The sequence below is a fragment of the Podarcis erhardii genome, assembly GCF_964252035.2.
Source record: "Podarcis erhardii genome assembly, chromosome: 1".
Lineage (NCBI taxonomy): Eukaryota > Metazoa > Chordata > Lepidosauria > Squamata > Lacertidae > Podarcis > Podarcis erhardii.
The window spans coordinates 51,010,562-51,028,994 of NC_138497.1; the positions used below are offsets into that span (position 1 = coordinate 51,010,562).

Sequence of the window (18,433 nt, forward strand, 5' to 3'; positions counted from 1 at the left end):
AAATTCTACTAAATATGTTTTTTCACTTTAATACACAAATATGTGCTCAAGCTATTTCTAATGATGCAAGTTATAAAACTGATAGACCCAAGTCTCATTTTCTCTAGCACAGGACACCTTTGACCGGCAAGCCCACCTCCCAGTGGCAGAGTGTATTCTCCCGCCACCTGCGACGGGTGCTCCCCTGAGGCGGGCGGGGCCCAGAGGGAGCCCACTGCACCCAGCCTGACCAGGCATGAAATTGCTGCCTTGGAAGCATCCTTGCTCAGTGCCAACCAGCCAAGGAGAGGGGTGGCAACGCCAATGCTGAATCTCCTCTCTCCATCCCAGGTCAGGCTTGACCCAGGAGTGGAGCTGCTGGCCATGGACCTGCCGCTCATGGGGGTCAAGGGCTGGGCAAACAGAGGGTAAAGAGCACCCTCTGTGTCTTAGCCAGCCCTCACCACTGTTGGAAAGGCGCTTGCAGGCCAGGCAAGGGAGGGGTGCAGAGGGGGTGCTTCACCCTCCGCACTCACTTAGCCATGTGACGGGGATCTCTGCAGGGGGCGCTTGATTCACACACACACCCATTGTGTGCCCAGGGCAATGGCCCCCCTGGCACTCCCACATTATGCCAGTGCCACCTCCTAAAAATTCTATCTTTGGAGAAGCTACCCTTCTTTTATGTAAACTTTCAGAGAACACTAGAGCTGCAAGAGAACATTCATCAATTGTGCAGACAAATGGGAAGTTCAGACAAAAGTCTAGACAACAAACCTCTAGTCATCAGTTCTACTCAAGACACTAACAGAGTGTTAGAGATAGAAAGTGAAAACACACCTTCATTTCCCCCCACGGTTCTGAAGCATCGCCAGAAGGTCCTCAGAAAGGATGTTCTATTATGGGGTGTAGCTTGAACAATGCGAGTAAGACAACTAAGAGACGTGTGGTGAATGCGGTGGAAGTCTTTTATAATATTTAAACTAAGATTTATATATTGCAGTATTTGAAGCAAGTATTTGGTAATATTCCAGGTTATGAAAAGTATTTTTTCTTTTCTTTTGTCTTTTTTCTATATATTTTTAATTTTTATTTTCTTTCTTTTCATTTTTATTAGTTTTCATTTTGGAAGATATGTATATAAGTGTGTTTACAGTGTTATGTATTGTTCTTTGTTTTTCTTTGTTTAATTTCTATTTTTTGAAAAATTTTATATAAATTAATTAAAAAAGAAAAAGAAAACTCACCTCCATTTTTCCCCACGGTTCTGAAGCATCGCCAGAAGGTTCTTAGAAAGGATGCTCTGTTATGGGGTGTAGCTTGAACAAAGTTGAATTCTCGGAACAAAATATGAGTTCCTTGGCGTACGCTGTTAAAGCTACAGAGGGAAAATTAAAAAATACGATTGTCAGTCATACCAACAGGAAGCTAACGCTAGCAAAAAAAAGTCAGGTGCCCAACTTAAAGAGCATATACAAAACCCACAGGTTTTTGAAAGAAAAAAAAGTCGCGAAACAGCTGACATCCAACTGCTCACTAGAAGGAGGCTTATATTAGTGCGGCAGATTTCAGACCTCCAATAAGCTGGAGAGCCCTAAACTCAGGACACTTCCAAGCTGTCACAATTTTCAGGTGTGAACTAATAACATACAGGCAAATTATAATTCTGCATTCAAAGCTAATTTGGTGTCCTTTCACAACAAACTTCTCCCCCTCAAAATTGGACCCTCTGCAATAAGGAAAGTGATGGGGAAAGCACTGGAAAGTGTGGGATAACAATTGCTCCATGCCACATTGTATACCCAGAATGAATGTTGAAAAAACAGCCCATTTCATCTAACCTACCAACAAACTTGGTGCAAAGTAGTAAGGAAAAATGCTCAATAAGAAGGTAATCTGAAAACAACCTCAGATATTTTTTTCCTAAGGATTCATTCACTAGGTATGTCCAGGAAGAACAAAAGCATCCAATAAATATTTACTTTTGCCAACAGAAACTTGACCGATATCAATGACTTGCAAGAGCATGTTTACCTCTTTTTAGACAAGATCAGTATACCTTTGGATCATTCCTGTGTAATACAAATTTTGACTTCCAACCCACATTATTGCTATAAGGACTGGGGTTGGGCTAGATGTTCTTTTGGGATCCCTTCCAGTCTTTGGTAAATCTGAGATTTGCAGAAAAAACCATTTCCAATGTTAGTTAGAAAAGATCCACTGAAATCCATGGGTCTATTCTGGGTATGTCTTAGCTAGGTATCATCCCTTGTCAAGTTTATATGAGATAATAAATGAGAAGTGCTTTGAGTACTGAAAAAGACACAATATGAATGCTATATTCAGTATCCTAAAGGCAAAAATTAAGGCAGTGCATTTACATTAAGAGTGAAGGTACCATCTACCTGCCCCCCCCCAAAAAAAACCCATGGAACAAACAAACCCAACTTATGTCAGTTTCAGATTTTATAGTTTGAAGCAGGGTGATGGTGGTGATATAACTGGCCTTTCCACAAACAACATACAGGCTGTTTAGCCATGTTCCTGAAATGAATTATATCACTACATAAGCAAAAGATCAGCCCCTAAGAAAATATATGGCCTGCCCTGAAGCTGCTAGACATGAGTACGGCACCAGCAGAATTATCTATCACTGGTTTAATTCATTTTGAGCTGTACTTGCAGCATCATGTTCCAAGAAGTAACATACACTTTTAAAAAAATATTATTATTATTTGGTAACTTTTGTCATGGAATCCCTGCATAACTGTAGCAAGACTAAAAAGAGAGGGCTAATGCTTTTCATTAGCAGCTCTGTGTAAGACTTCAAAAGATGGGTGGGGAGAAAATGGATGGGTTTCTGGAATTCCTCTTGACCAAATTGACGCTATTCTCTGTAACCAAAGACATTTTCATAATGTCAGACCTGCAAGAGGAAAAAGTTAAGCTTTAATGTCAAGCAACCATTGGTCTGGAATGTGTATAAAAATACTTTCTTAGCTGACACATTCAGCGTGGTGCTTCTTGGCAGACAGGCCACTACAGAAGTCTTGAGTAGAGTGGTACCTCTCGTTACGAACTTAATTCGTTCCGGAGATCCATTCTTAACTTGAAACCGTTCTTAACCTGAGGTACCACTTTAGCAAATGGGGCCTCCCACTGCTGCCGCGCCGCCGTCGTGCGATTCCTCTTCTCATCCTGAGGTAAAGTTCTTAACCCAAGGTACTACTTCCGGGTTAGCGGAGTCTGTAACCCAAAGTGTTTGTAACCCGAAGTGTTTGTAACCCGAGGTACTACTGTATTTCACCTATTCTTCTCTTGACTCTGAGCTGAGAAAAAAATCTACGTATTAAATTTAACCCTCTTCTCTAGTTTAAAATGTAACCAAATGCTTTTGATTGATTGATTAGCATGCGATTAGTGAGATCACAAGCTCATTTATACAAAGGGCTGTGGGGTTTGCTTTGAGAGCATAGTAACGTGGATGCTACCTGTAGCATCAATTCCAGTACAGCACTGTTGTGAAACAGGAAAACTTGCTTCCTCTCCGACAGAGAACAAAGGGCTGCCTAAATGAGAACAAATATATATGCTTCTTTGGAACTCATGTCAATTATCATGCTGTGAATTACATTCTACACCTCTAGCAAGGTTTTAGCTAAGTTAGCAAGGGTTTTTAAGTATTATTGTATTTTCTTATATGCCTGATGGTATATTCTGTTCTTTCCCTCTCATAAATATTCTTCCCTCCCTTAAAATATTATCTGTTTTGCTCTGAGTTAATCAGAAGCTTGGGTTAAGGTGGTGGGGAGCAGCCCTGAGCATGGTGTCAGTGTGAAAGACTATGTGTGCGCAAAAGATTGTGAATGGGTTTGTAAGAAGCATGAATTAAACAAAAGTGTCCCTTGAAGTAGATCTGGCTGAGAGCAGGACTTGGGGTCCTTGAATTTGTGGCAGACGTCAGCTCAAAATTTCCAAAATAAAGGATACTTTGAAGTAAGGTTATCTGTGTATGGCACTGTAATGTCCAAAATGAGGCACATCTGTTATGTTCTGCAAAGCTGTGATGTTTGTGAGTTAGGAGAACTCTTTGAAATAAGGGCCATCTGGTAACCTGACAGTTTTACTTCCAAGGTCTCTTGCTCTATTACAAAACTTCAATATATAGGAGTTGTGAACACTGCAGGGCAATGTCATTTAATAAGCTTTTTTGGTATCTTCTTTGTTTCTTTTCAGAAGGATCTTAGAAGTCAGCAATATCAAGTTTCATGTACGTCTGAAAGTGCCCTTCTAAGACGCTATTAAAGTTCAATGTGCAAATTAAATAGAAACATTGATACAAATAAAATGAAAAACAGAGGAACAATAAAAGGTCCCTTCACTAAAAGTGGATTCATCTGTGCGTGTCCCTGTTCTTCTTTTAAGCTTGGCAAACGTTTCAAATCCTCCAGAGAGATCATGAAAGCATTCCCCCTAGGACAGCAGCTTAGTGACTCTCCCGAGAGAGAATTAGTGAAAAGATTCATATTCTTGGCGGGGGCAGATTGTCTCCATAGGTAGCTGTTTCACAGTAACTAAAATCTATTGGCTAACTGGATATTGTTTTAGTCCTTTAGCATTTCATAGTACAGTACCCATTTAAAATGCCTAATACAATTATGCTTAGTTACAAGCCAGGCTCTCTCCAGGTAACTTCCAATAAGCTTATCAAGCATTCTCTGAAACGTTACTTAATTTCCAAAAAAAGATTACAAAAAAAGTCTAAGCTAAACATTTTTCTTTGGATATAATGAACAGACTTAGCTACCAATGCGTACAGACACTTGGTTAGCACTATTTTTAATGCATTAAAAATGTTGCCCAGTGGTTCAATAATGCACTAAAGCAACAGCAAGTTTTCTTCAAGATACAACTAGATTTTGATTCCCCCACCCTTTCAACAACTTGTTATTTTTAGGCAACTGCTGCTGGACGATTATGAATTATTTTATAATTATCAGGTACTGTTGGTGCTCCACAAATCAGAGGAAGACATGAGTTGTTACATGGTGGAAGATGACAAGATAAAGAGACAACCAAAATCATACTACAATGCCCCAAAGGCCTGATTCAAAGCCCAGGAAAGCCAACAAAAAGCTCAAAATTATTTTGCTAACTTTGGATCAGGTTCCAGAAGCATGAAAATTGTTTAATCACAGAGTGCTATAGCTCTGTATTTAAAAATATATAGCTATAATGTTACTTTGACATCTGATGATCTCAAGATTACTATTTTAATTTATTATAATCTAGGTGTTATAATCTAGGTGTTGCAGAGCTCCAAAGCATCTGTTAAAGGAGCTGTCATAACACATATTATTAAAAAAAAATAAAAAATGACTGTTCATCCACCACCCTGCCTGTGCATGTAGTGCATAGACAATGACCCAGTTTGCATTTCATGGTGGACCATAGTTAATGTTTAACAGAGAATGCAGAGATTTACTCTTCCCCTAGTACAAGAAGGAGCCACAAAACATGATTCCAGGGCTTAGAAGTACATCTGAAACAAAGACTTGGTTTGTTTTGCTAAAAGTAAGCATGGTCAGTAAGCAAAGAACAAACCTTGACTTACATCATTGCTGCTGTATACGGTTATTCCCAAATCAAGACAAACTGTGGTTAATCTCAAATATGTTTTTGGAGGAAATTAAACAATAATTCATGAAGTTTGCTTGTTTACCTAAACCATAATTAAGATTATCCACCGTTTCAGATTCAGATGTAACAGTTCAGTGAGGTTAACTGAAAATGGAAGTGAATGTGTTCCGATTTTCGGACAGCTGTATTGGAGGGAGGAGAAGGGAGGGAGGAATTCATGCGCCTGAATCTTTGGCTTATGATGATAAAGCATAGTTTGGCATTGTGGCCATGCCAAGCCAATGTGTGGTGTGAAAAGCCAAAGACTGGTACTCCTCATTCGGTTTATTTTTATTTTGAACACCAAAACCCCAAAAAGAATGTTTAGAGGTCATCTTGCCTTTGTGGCAAGCAGCTAAATACCATGTTCTGGACAGATCAGGGGGGAAACTGTTTTCCTAGCCCAACAGCCTATACTACTGGTTGTTGTTTACTGTGCAGTATTAGGATGTCTCGGGAGTACAAAACGGATGGAATATGGCTGAAAGAGAATTACAGGGGAGAAGGCACAAAAGCCATGCCAAGTCTTGGTTTTCCATGGGCTAGTTAAAGGCCTAAAGAATTCTAGGACACCATTTTAGAACTAGTGACCAATAAGTGAGGACTTGGTGAAGAAGTTGTAGTCTACAGATGATTCTAGCATGTTTTGTGAACCACCCTCCAAAGTAGGCTGCTGGCCATGCCATGTCTTTCTTTTGTTTGGCTAGCACTTTCAAATTATCCTCAGATTTATCAGATGAGTTTCTTGGGAGGAAAGATCATGCCAGCAGAACTCCCAGATCCTGCTAGGTGAACTTCAGCCCATTTTTTTCACATGGAAAGCATAAAATCCCCACAGAAAAAGCGTTCTATGTACGAATAAAAAGATCAACATGCAAGTTATACATTATTTTGAACACAGAAACACAGAAATTCCCTTTAAGATCTGCTGGAATACACGGGAGAGGAATTCATCACATTGGAAAAGGACCATTTTGGACATTTAATAATAATAATTCAAGAGCTACTTTTAGACTTTTTGAGCGGAAGGTGAATCAGAGATGCCTGGGATAAAAGATTGAGAAAGCAACACCTAGCAGATTGAGAAGCAGCTATATAACATAGCCAGACGTTTCCTGCAGTGCATGCTTTGAATATTTTGAATAATAATTATTACTGTAATAATTGGCAGACAGAGAATCAGAAGCTCTTCCTCCTTTTCTTTTCTTTTCTTCTCTTCTCTTTCTTTAGTTTAGATTTATTATATCTTATTTCTTTATGATTTCTAACTCAGGCTTTACTGCTGTTGATTTTTGAAGTCCCCTATTTTGGATTAATGAAGATACACACAGGAAGGTGATAATAGATGGAAGATGAAGGGCTCTTTGTGAGAGGCAGGGAGCGAGGCTGGGAGAAGAAGGAGAAACTCCCAGGTGAGAGCTGGGAGGGTTCACTTTTCTGTGTGTGGAAAAATTGTGCTTATTTATTCTGCGTTTCTTGTCCCTTCACTTCTCTATTTTTTCTTTTCTTATTCTTGTTTTTCTTGATCCTCTTTCTTTATACAGTGGTACCTCGGTTTACGAACTTAATCCGTTCCAGAAGTCCATTCTTAAACCGAAACCATTCTTAAACCGAGGCTCGCTTTCCCTAATGAGGCCTCCCGCCGCCGGTGCCCTTCCACCTTTTGGATTCCATTCGTAGACAAAGGTAAAGTTTGCAAACTGGGACACTACTTCCGGTTTTGCGGAGTTTGTAAACCGAATAGTTCATAAAAAGGGCTGTTCTTAAACCGAGGCACCACTGTATTAGCTTGGCTTTTGTCATATTTTATGTTGAAAACTTTTAATAATAAAAAAATTCCCCATCAGAATTGTTTTACATTTGAAGCAATGCTAAAACCTATAATCTGATTGTGTATTTCAGTTCAAAACTCAATGTTAGTATTGGGCGGGGGAGGTTAGGGAAGAATTGCCTTTAAATAGAACCAATTTCTTCCTTTAGTCTATAGGTATTGTGCCTACAGGTGTGACCCTTAAAAAGAATGACAGGCACTGCTTAGTTGTCAGATCTTCCTTGCCCCATGCTGCTTGGTCCTCCTCAAAACCACTCAGGGGAGACAGGAAAATTAGCACACTGAGCTGAAGGTTACCATGGACACAATTCCTGACTTGTCTACTTGCAGCGGCAATTAAAACTAAAGCCCTCATTAGTACTCTAATAGACTTCAAGCACATGCATTTCACTCAGAGGTTTTGCTGGGTTGATGGGCAATCCCTTCAATAGCAATAGTTGCCTTTCACATCACAGAAATGTCCATTTGAAACAAAAAAACGCCTGTACTTAGAGACCTTGCCTTTACATGCCCCACCGAAGCCAAAGCAGACAGGAATCTTCCTAGGATTCCAGGACTGGGGAAGACGTGCCTTGCAGCATACTTGCTCTATGCTTGCGGGATGGGCATGTATGTACACATGAGTAAGACAGAGCAAAGGACAAGGAAGTAGCAAAGCCCCAAAGCTCTCTGAGAAGGATGTGTTGGTAATGCTGGTACTCAGGTGCTGCTTCTCTGAACACAGAGCGAGAGCTCAATAGAGCATTGTCTTCTGGGTAATTACATTGAGGCAGCCTGCCAGGGTTTTGAAACTTTCATTTGAGCAAGGCGAGGGGGGGGGCACACAGACTTTGGACTTTTTGATAGGTTGTAAAAGTCCTGGGATGCTATGGAAACATCCGACTAGAGAGGCCAACCAACACCACTACTTGCCCCATGTTAGCTAGAAATCTAAGCAGCAGGAGAGACTCCACAAGCCCTTATGGAGTTTGGCCCCCGCCCAATGACGGAGGCGGCAGTGGGGCATTTGGCCTCAGGCGTTGAAACACCTTGGGCTGCCCCTGTTTGGAGGTACTCAGAAGGAGTGGCTGTGGAGTGTCCTCAAAGATCAGAGTGACTGCTGAGGGGAGTCTTCCCACCCATTCCCCAAGCCTGGGAAAAGGGCTGCTCCTGCAGTCACGCTGAGCTTTGGGGACACTCCAAAGTCATTGATTCTGAGCACCTCTGAAGCACAGCATGGGACCAGAGACAACCCCCTGCCCATCTCTCACTTTACACTCCCCACAAATGCATTTGCTAAGTTAACAAAATACATCCTTGTCACTGGTGGACGCCAGTCATGTTTCTGGATTCCTGCAACAAGGATACAGTACTTGACTTTGCTCTTCCCTTTTGGTGAGAACAGTCACACTACACATTTGAAACTCTTCTCCTTGTATGTTTATAAGCCTATTGGCAAGAAAGCATGCAAAGGCACTCATGCTGGCATCCAACACACACCAGTTTGAGATATACTAGTCTTTCACAAAGTTATAGCTTCTGGATGGACAGGACCTTTTTCAGAATTGAATGATACAGACAACAGTGTTGCCCATTACAACCCTCTCTTAGTTCCTTTTTTCTTGCTGCCCCTATTTCAGGTCAGGAGGTACAATAGCGAAGTAGGTCAGTTATTTAATACCCTAATCTCTCAAATCAGAGCTTGCACGATTTTGCTGTGTTGAATTATTGGGCCACTATGTTTAAAAACAAAAGAGGGAAAGAAACAAAGAAAGTAAGAGAGAGAGAGAGAGAGAGAGAGAGAGAAAGAAAGAAAGAAAGAAAGAAAGAGAAAGAGGGAGAGACTTTAAAAAACAACAGAGGCCTTTTGATCAGCGTAGTACAGCTTGCTGTAACTCAAGCTGGCCATTCTTCTGTAGCAGGAATTAAGGACTCCCCCTGCCAGGCAGAGCCCTATTAAAAGACAATGGCTGTTTGAAAAGGATAAGCAAGCTGATATGGATATAATAGGCCACATATAGCGCGTCCTTTCTACTCTGAAATAAAGCATTTTAGAGTTATGAGTTGGGAAATCCAGTATGCTGGGAGATAGACCTATCCTATAAAAGGCTAAGTCGCCATGGAGAAATGCTTGGAGGTAGCTCGGGGGAGAAGGAAACAGTTCACAGCAACACATCAACAGTTAAGAATTAGTGCTTTCAAGTGCTATGTGCTGCTCAATATAGTCCACATCACCGCAATGCTGCGTAACTGACAGAGACATCCAGCCTTCCACATTCTTATCAGAGCCGAAAACCTACTGTGAGGAACAGTGGAAGATTACTTGATCATCTAATGATCATTGATAGTTCTGGGAAAGCAGAGCCAAAATTAAATTACATTACATTCCCAAGAGTATCGGCTTCCTCTGGTTTTTTTTTTTAAGTGCCACTACAGCCCAAGTCACAAAGACATTTAACCCTCCCCTCTATGCTTCACTGGCTATAGGACAGAGTGAAAATACCCTATTATATGTTGCATAGGAAGGTTGAAGTATCCACAGACTTCATGCCTCTGTTTCCCTCATCTATAAAACGAAGTCAAAACCTTACCTTGTAGCCTTGGATGGAATATATTCCTTGTTTGCGGAATATATTCCTTGCCTGAAGTTCCCTCAAGGGCCAGGATAGTAACTTTCATGGGGGAAAAGACGATTAACAAGGACATTGTAAAACATCTCTTGTTTCTTTCAAGAAAGTGACCCAGAGAAAAAGTAGTCATACTGTTCTACAGGTGCAAAACCAGCCACATGATAGGTTGCAATCAGTTATGATCCACCACCGCCATTTTGTAATGCAACACAGCTGGACTGATCTCCCCAAGGGCAGATTTTGCTGTAACATTTTTCTTTCACTGGCAAATACACATTTAAAAAACGTTTATGCTGAAATGCAAAATCCATACGGGAGAAAGATCTACGAGCAAGAGCAAACAAGAGTTCTCATGTTTACTATCTGCAAAACCCATGTGGATTCTGCATTCCGATGTGACGGTTTTCACATTTATTTTTTTCACAAAGAAAAAAACGATGTTGGAATCATCCTTCAGTTTCCTACAGGGTATGTTTTGCAATGGAAGGGTAGCCAGTATTTGATGGAAATTCCCATCTTCAGCGGAAGACATTCCAGGAAATTTCTTTAATGAAAACAAAACAAGAAACAACAAGCTGAATCGGTGTTCTATTCTGACCTTTATTCTATATGTGCCCCTTAAAAAAAAAAAAAAAGCTAAACACTAGCTAGAAAGCCGGTAAAGCAAGGCATTTAGGAATAATCAGAGCTCAAAGAAAAGAAATATATAGAACTGAATACTTCATATTTGAGCTCTTAATGTTTTCTGAATATTCTTCTGGTTTCTGGGGCAGAACTTCCAAATGAATCTGAACAGGGAGAGATAACCAAGAACAGGAAAGATTTCCTTTGGCTGCAAACAGTGAGAGTCTATATAGACCAGGGCTTCCCAACTTTTTTTGACCAGGAAATCAAAGGAAATGCCATGGGCATCCAAAAACAACAATTTCACAGGGGAAAACTCCAATAAGGCTCAGAATTCCCACCCACCAAAAAAGACAGGCCAAACAAATGAAACTCAGACCAAAAAAATAATTAGGCAGGCTTCCCCCCCTCCCAAAAACAACCCCTCATTCAAAAAACATTGAGGGGCCAGGAAGCTTTGGAAAACACCAAAGTTGGTGTCTAGGTCACCATACAATACATGGAGCTATTCACACATTAAATAACAATAAACCCATCATGTACCATCATGTATACCTTAGCATGGTTCTTCAGGCAACCCCAGCTCTCTGAAAAGCATACATCAGAAAAATCTGCTTCTCCCCCACCCCACCCCATGCAAGGGCATCGTCTGAGCAGACTCTGGAACCAATACAAATGCTTTTACAATTTATTTCTTTTTTATACAAACTGTGCCTCCCAGTATGCACATGACCTGATGTGTGAAGAGGCCTTCCTTGTTACATTAGTGTGTTGGCTGCAGTGTGTAGGTATATCGCGTGAATGGTCCCCACGCTTCTTTCCAGGGCTGGAAAGTGGTTAGTTTAACTTCCAGTTTGCTAGTAAAACTGAAGTACTGTGTTGTGAAATAATGCATGTCTAAAAAGTGTGTCGCCAACATAAAAAGTTTGGAAAGCTCTGGCCTAAACTGTGAAACTCTCTGTCATGGGAGATCCATCAGGCCCTCTTTGATGGGTTTCCAATACCACTTCATGACTGTACTGGCCTGTCAGACATTTGAAATCACTGCGCCTACTCTCTCACACACCTTGACATTGTTTTGAATGGGCTGTCCTTCATTCAGTTAATGGCTGTTTTTTAAACTTGTTGGTTTTTTCATTGTTGCTATTAGTTACCTTGGGTGTTTCAATCTGAAAGGCACTACAGTGGTACCTCGGGTTAAGAACTTAATTTGTTCCGGAGGTCCGTTCTTAACCTGAAATTGTTCTTAACCTGAGGTACCACTTTAGCTAATGGGGCCTCCTGCTGCTGCCACACGATTTCTGTTCTCATCCTGAAGCAAAGTTCTTAACCCGAGGTACTATTTTTGGGTTAGCAGAGTCTGTAACCTGAAGTGTCTGTCACCTGAAGCATCTGTAACCCATACAGTGGTACCTCAGGTTACCTCACCGCAGTGCGGCGGGCGTAGGAGGCCCCATTAGCTAAAGTGGTACCTCAGGTTAAGAACAATTTCAGGTTAAGAACGGACCTCCAGAACGAATTAAGTTCTTAACCCGAGGTACCACTGTATATAAAAGCCTGGTTTGCCCATAACAGGAATCTATAGTCAGAAAGAAACTACGGCTTACTGTGAATGAGTAGAATGCTGGTGCCCACTGCTTAATTACACCTACTTCGCCCTGCTGCCTTCTGGGAGAAACAAATGAGGCTTAGATTAGTGTTAAGTGCAAACCAACCCTCGTGGTTTGCTTCTCTCCAAACAAACTTTTTTACCAGCAGCTATTTGGCATTTTATTTAATTTGGGGTTAAGTGACTTAACCTTCCAAACAAATTGTTCAAAGCTTTTGAATTCCAAAAGATTAAATTTGACTGTCCACTAAGTAAGCCATGATCTTCTATATACGATCTTTCATGCAACAGAAAAGGTCAGTCGCTATTGCTGAAGGGTTTTCTTTAAAACATTCCATTTGAAGTTGTCCTAGAGTTTTGCACAGCGGCAGGGGAGTCCCACTATTCAATGCAATTCTGATTGACATGTTGTTGTTTAGTCGTTTAGTCATGTCCGACTCTTCGTGACCCCATGGACCAGAGCATGCCAGGCACTCCTGTCTTCCACTGCCTCCCGCAGTTTGGTCAAACTCATGTTAGTGGCTTCGAGAACACTGACCAACCATCTCATCCTCTGTTGTCCCCTTCTCCTTGTGCCCTCCATCTTTCCCAACATCAGGGTCTTTTCCAGGGAGTCTTCTCTTCTCATGAGGTGGCCAAAGTATTGGAGCCTCAGCTTCACGATCTGTCCTTCCAGTGAGCACTCAGGGCTGATTTCCTTCAGAATGGATAGGTTTGATCTTCCTGCAGTCCATGGGACTCTCAAGAGTCTCCTCCAGCACCATAATTCAAAAGCATCAATTCTTCGGCGATCAGCCTTCTTTATAGTCCAGCTCTCACTCCCATACATCACTACTGGGAAAACCATAGCTTTAACATATACAGATCTTTGTCGGCAAGGTGATGTCTCTGCTTTTTAAGATGCTGTCTAGGTTTGTCATTGCTTTTCTCCCAAGAAGCAGGCGTCTTTTAATTTTGTGACTGCTGTCACCATCTGCAGTGATCATGGAACCCAAGAAAGTAAAATCTCTCACTGCCTCCATTTCTTCCCCTTCTATTTGCCAGGAGGTGATGGAACCAGTGGCCATGATCTTAGTTTTTTTGATGTTAAGCTTCAGACCATATTTTGCGCTCTCCTCTTTCACCTTCATTAAAAGGTTCTTTAATTCCTCCTCACTTTCAGCCATCAAGGTTGTGTCATCTGCATTTCTGAGGTTGTTGATATTTCTTCCGGCAATCCTAATTCCAGTTTGGAATTCATCCAGTCCAGCCTTTTGTATGATGAATTCTGCATATAAGTTAAATAAGCAGGGAGACAATATACAGCCCTGTCGTACTCCTTTCCCAATTTTGAACCAATCAGTTGTTCCATATCCAGTTCTAACTGTAGCTTCTTATCCCACATAGAGATTTCTCAGGAGACAGATGAGGTGATCAGGCACTCCCATTTCTTTAAGAACTTGCCATAGTTTACTGTGGTCGACACAGACAAATGCTTTTGATCGACATACACAAGCACTAAATTTCTTGCAGCTCTCCTTCTGGTGAAAGATGGGGTGTGGAAGGGGAAATGATGTTTGTGTTACTTTTAATTATTATATTGAACTAGTTGTCAAGCTAGCTGAAGAAGGGGATTTGGTACCAAAATGATTGTATCTGATAAATAAAACAGAGGTACGGGGGTGGGAGTGGGAAATCATTTATTATCTGCATCCGACTTACGGTATAGCAAAGAAAGGAAAGGCTATTGGCTGGCTACTAGTAAAATTAAATACCAGTGTAGAGAAAAAGGGCAAATTACCGTATTTTTCGCTCTATAAGACACACCAGACCACAAGACGCACCTAGTTTTTGGAGGAGGAAAACAAGAAAAAAAATATTCTGAATCCCAGAAGCCAGAACAGCAAGAGGGATCGCTGTGCAGCGAAAGCAGCGACCCCTCTTGCTGTTCTAGCTTCTGGGATAGCTGCGCAGCCTGCATTCGCTCCATAAGACGCACACACATTCCCCCTTACTTTTTAGGAGGGAAAAAGTGAGTCTTATAGAGCAAGAAATACGGTAATTCATCATGTGTCGAGTCTCCATTGTCTACTAACTGTGGAACAGAATTAATGGCAGCAAGACAATCTAACAGTGCTTGGGACCAAAGAACAGCAGAGCCCCATGTGCACAACCCCCCACCCCCAAATATATTATTGCTTGCATTTTGAATATCCCCAGCCATAACTCTGCAACAATGTATGAATAATACAAAATTTAAATACATATATGCACTTGCATTGCATTGCAAATATAATATTTTTCTTTTGGCTCAAACTCTTAACAGCTCACACATCCTAGATGCCATTAAAAGAATTGCAAACATTTATGCATAAAACATCATGTTTTGGGGAAGTTCGACGAAGAGCTCCTGCTGAGATGGAAATCAGTCTTGCCCTTCATCTCTAAAATGAGAACAGTGACTTCTCTCACAGGGCTGTTGCAAGGATGAACAAAATAAGGACTTTAAAAGCCTCTTGCATATTAAAGAAGCAACATTCAGAAAAATAACAATCCCCAAACTGATGGAATTTTGCTTCCGCTATGATTGTGATTTACCATCATGATTAACCTACATATGCTGGTTTACTTTTCTTGCTTGAATCACTTTACTTGTTTCAAGAGAGATACTTTGGGAAGGAGGGAGGGTCAGTCCTAAGGAATGCTAGGCTGGCAAGGCTCTTGGACAAATATAAGATAATATTAAATCCACTTCTGCCATTCTAGTATGCCATAGTGGTATAAGTGTGAAAGATCCCAGTTCAAATCCACCTTAGGCCCCAACTCAGCAGGGGACCTTAGGCAAACTATTATTTTCTTAGCTTCAGTGTTCCCATCTGCAAAATGAGAATAACACTGGCCTACCTTATGAAAGCACTGAACTTCACTGAAATGTTAGATGTGAAATGCCATGTAGAAGATATGCAACTATTCATCCTGATGCATTTTACTGTTTATTCTGAAGGCACAGAACACCAGCTTTGGCTCACTGAGCACAAGTAAATGGCTCCCAAGAGCAGGCTGGTCAGAAGATGTCAACATGCCAGCCTTTTCCCTACATTTAGATTAAATCTTTGTCACATTTTATCAGCAGAAAGGAAAGCCCAATTAGTGGAAGGAAGAGAATATGCTTACAGCTCCACATTTCTGGCTACCAATTACAGGAAAGCACAACTAGCCAATAGAAATGAAGACTCGGTTTCCAGCAAACCTCACATATGTAGAAACCCACTCAGATACTATGCTTCAGTATTTTATTCTGAAAGTAATGAACAAATCTACCAGAAGTAAATCTAAAGCTATGCAGCTAGCTGAGAGTCTGCAAATATGGCAGCCTTTGAGCTTCTGCCAACCTGTTATCATCTTCTGACTGTGTGCCCCACCCATCTTATTTTTGCCAAGCAAAAACCTAAAACCAGTATAACTTCATCAATTCACTTAGAGTCTTCAACAAGCTCTATGCATCCAGCTTTATGATGTTACAATAGATCTTTGGCAGCTGTGAACCAGCAAGAGTAGCTGAAATAGCAATGCCATCTGGCTGCTATTGGCTCAGTAGCAGTGACGGCAGGCAAATGCTTGATCAACATTTCTCTCTCCTTTCTTGGTCATACATAAGCGCCTCCTCACTCCACTTCTCATCTACTGTGATTTTGCAGCCCAAAATGACAGGAAGGGCCTTGCAAATCAGGGTTTGCAATGGCCATGCATTATTCTGAACCCATGAGCAAGCGAAAGAGAGGAAAAGAGGAATGAGCTTGCACACAATCCAGTGGCCAGCTGCCTTAACCCTGGTGACTTCAACCATATATCTGAACTAGATCCCATGATTGGAGCCAGAGTGTAGGTTGCACACAGCACAAGAACTGATTCACCTATAAATAGAAAACTTCTGTTACCAGATTGGGAAGCCTACAGAGTCCAGCTGGCTCTTGCTTCTCTAAATCCAGGTAGTGGCTGCTGCCTGCTAAGTCAGTCAGGCACTTGTCAAATTCTGATGGGTTCTGAGAGGGTTCCCTAATATTAGGGAATTGATGGGACATTGCAAAATCAACTTTTTAGTGCATAGTATACATATTATACTGAAATAGGAGTTTATTACTACAATGTTCTTCCTTCCTTCCTTCCTTCCTTCCTTCCTTCCTTCCAAGTGCATGCATTTGGTAGCAGACACAGGAAGAGCTAAGAATATGGTTCTTGTGAGCACAAGCAATTGAATAGTGCCCTGGTGAAATACACTCAAGATGAAAGATACTAAACAAACATACCATATCCCTAAACTCTGAGCCAAAACTTCCACATCCTGATTGAGGGCCGGATCCGGCCCAATGACCTTCTAAATCCAGCCTGTGGGGGGGGGCACTAGGGGGCGCATTGGAAGATGGCCGACAATACCATCTGTCCGACCCACATGGGGTAATTAAGAGGCTGTTATGGGAGTAGGCAGCCTCCCTTGTTGCCCCAAGGAAATGGGGAACACTGCCCTTGCCTGCTGTGCCCATAAATCACCCCCTAATTCGAAAGAAGGGGTGAGGGCCCTAGGCAGAATGCCCCCGTGTGGACCTCGGCTCTCCTGGACGCTGTCTCTGATCGCGCACTAGTTGCAGCAATTTGGAATAATTAATTACAAAAGAAGCAAATGCACATATTTCAAATGAAGAAGGGGAGTGAAGTCTGCTAATTTAAGTGACCTCTGCGAAAGAAGATGACGGGCTGGAGAAACAGGAATATTTTACGATGAAGATACACCAAAGGCGGGGTATGTTGACAACGGGGCTGAATGGGGGGGAACCTTTTTCACTTTCCTTCTATGTGATTTACAAGAACCCCTCCTCATTAGAACCGTTGGTTGAACTGACCCAAGCAGGATGATTAAGGTCTGTGTGGAGATAAACTTTAACCAAAAGTATGCTTTATGGAGACCGAGAAGCAATAAGAGCTTTTGGGAATGGCGCAGCAATTAATTCGGAGTCACCATCTTGCCAAAGGATTTATACCCAGGAGGAAGAACGGATTTGTTTTCAGACTGCATTCCTAGTGAATCTCCTCAGAGGTTTTGAGAAAGGAGGCAGATTGGTGAAGACTAATGACACTAAGACTGTTTTGATGTATGGAAGTGATGTTATATGGAAAACATCTGGATATGGCTACTGGATAAAAAAAATAATATCCACGCAGGATTACAAACTGTTCTAACCAGCTTGCGGAGACTATCAGAGGTCACAAAGAGAAAGGAAAAATATATGAAAATAACAACAAGAGATGTGGAAAAATAATAAGAAAGGACTGGATAGTACTGTGAACATCATAAGGTTAGATTTGTGGACATTAAAACAGCAGTAAGAAGCAAGAAGTTGATTGGATCCCTTCAGAACTTGAAATATGGGTACCCCCAACAAAAATTGTAAATTCGGCTATGTAATTTGGAATTTATGTAATTTGATTTGATTTGATGTGATTGGTCGGTTAATAAAAAATTATTCTTAAAAAAAATATAAAAAATCCAGCCTGGATTTGGGAATTCCCTGGTCTGGGAATCAGCGTGTTTTTACATGAGTAGAATGTGTGCTTTTATTTAAAATGCATCTCTGGGTTATTTGTGGGGCATAGGAATTCATTCATTATTATTTTTCAAAATATAGTCCGGCCCCCCACAAGGTCTGAGGGACAGTGGACTGGCCCCCTACTGAAAAAGTTTGCTGACCCCTGTTCTTGAGTGAACAGGAGGATCTGCTGCAAGATCCACCTTTAGTTGCAACCCTATGCACAATATCTTGGGTGTATGTCCCGGTATCACGTCTTTCTTTCTGTATAAGACTGGGATATACAGTAGAGGCATACCAAGCCCTTTGTGAGCTAGCTTTTCCTTTTCAGCACTTATGGGAGCAGGGTATCTTAGCTAAAACAGAAGACCTGTCAGGAATCAGCAACAGAAAATCCCAGTGGAAGCTTTGAGCCGAAAGGATCACTTCACAGCCAGGTTGGTGACAGCAGAAGTTTCACACATGCCACACAGCTTGCTGCAGCCAGCCAGTATTGCTGAGATAACATTGTCATCTCTTCACTGGAGCAGGGCAATGCTAC

At 41.4% G+C, this 18,433-nt stretch overlaps 1 protein-coding gene across 4 annotated transcripts in view; it reads right to left on the reverse strand.

Moving 5' to 3' along the window:
- Positions 1–18,433, reverse strand: part of CSTPP1 (centriolar satellite-associated tubulin polyglutamylase complex regulator 1) — a 138,664-nt gene that overhangs the window by 73,087 nt on the left and 47,144 nt on the right. For all 4 annotated transcript variants that reach the window (XM_081856130.1, XM_081856131.1, XM_081856133.1 and 1 more), the window contains one exon: positions 1,227–1,357. In XM_081856130.1, the coding sequence (XP_081712256.1) occupies positions 1,227–1,357 (131 nt within the window). The remainder of the gene's footprint in view (positions 1–1,226; positions 1,358–18,433) is intronic.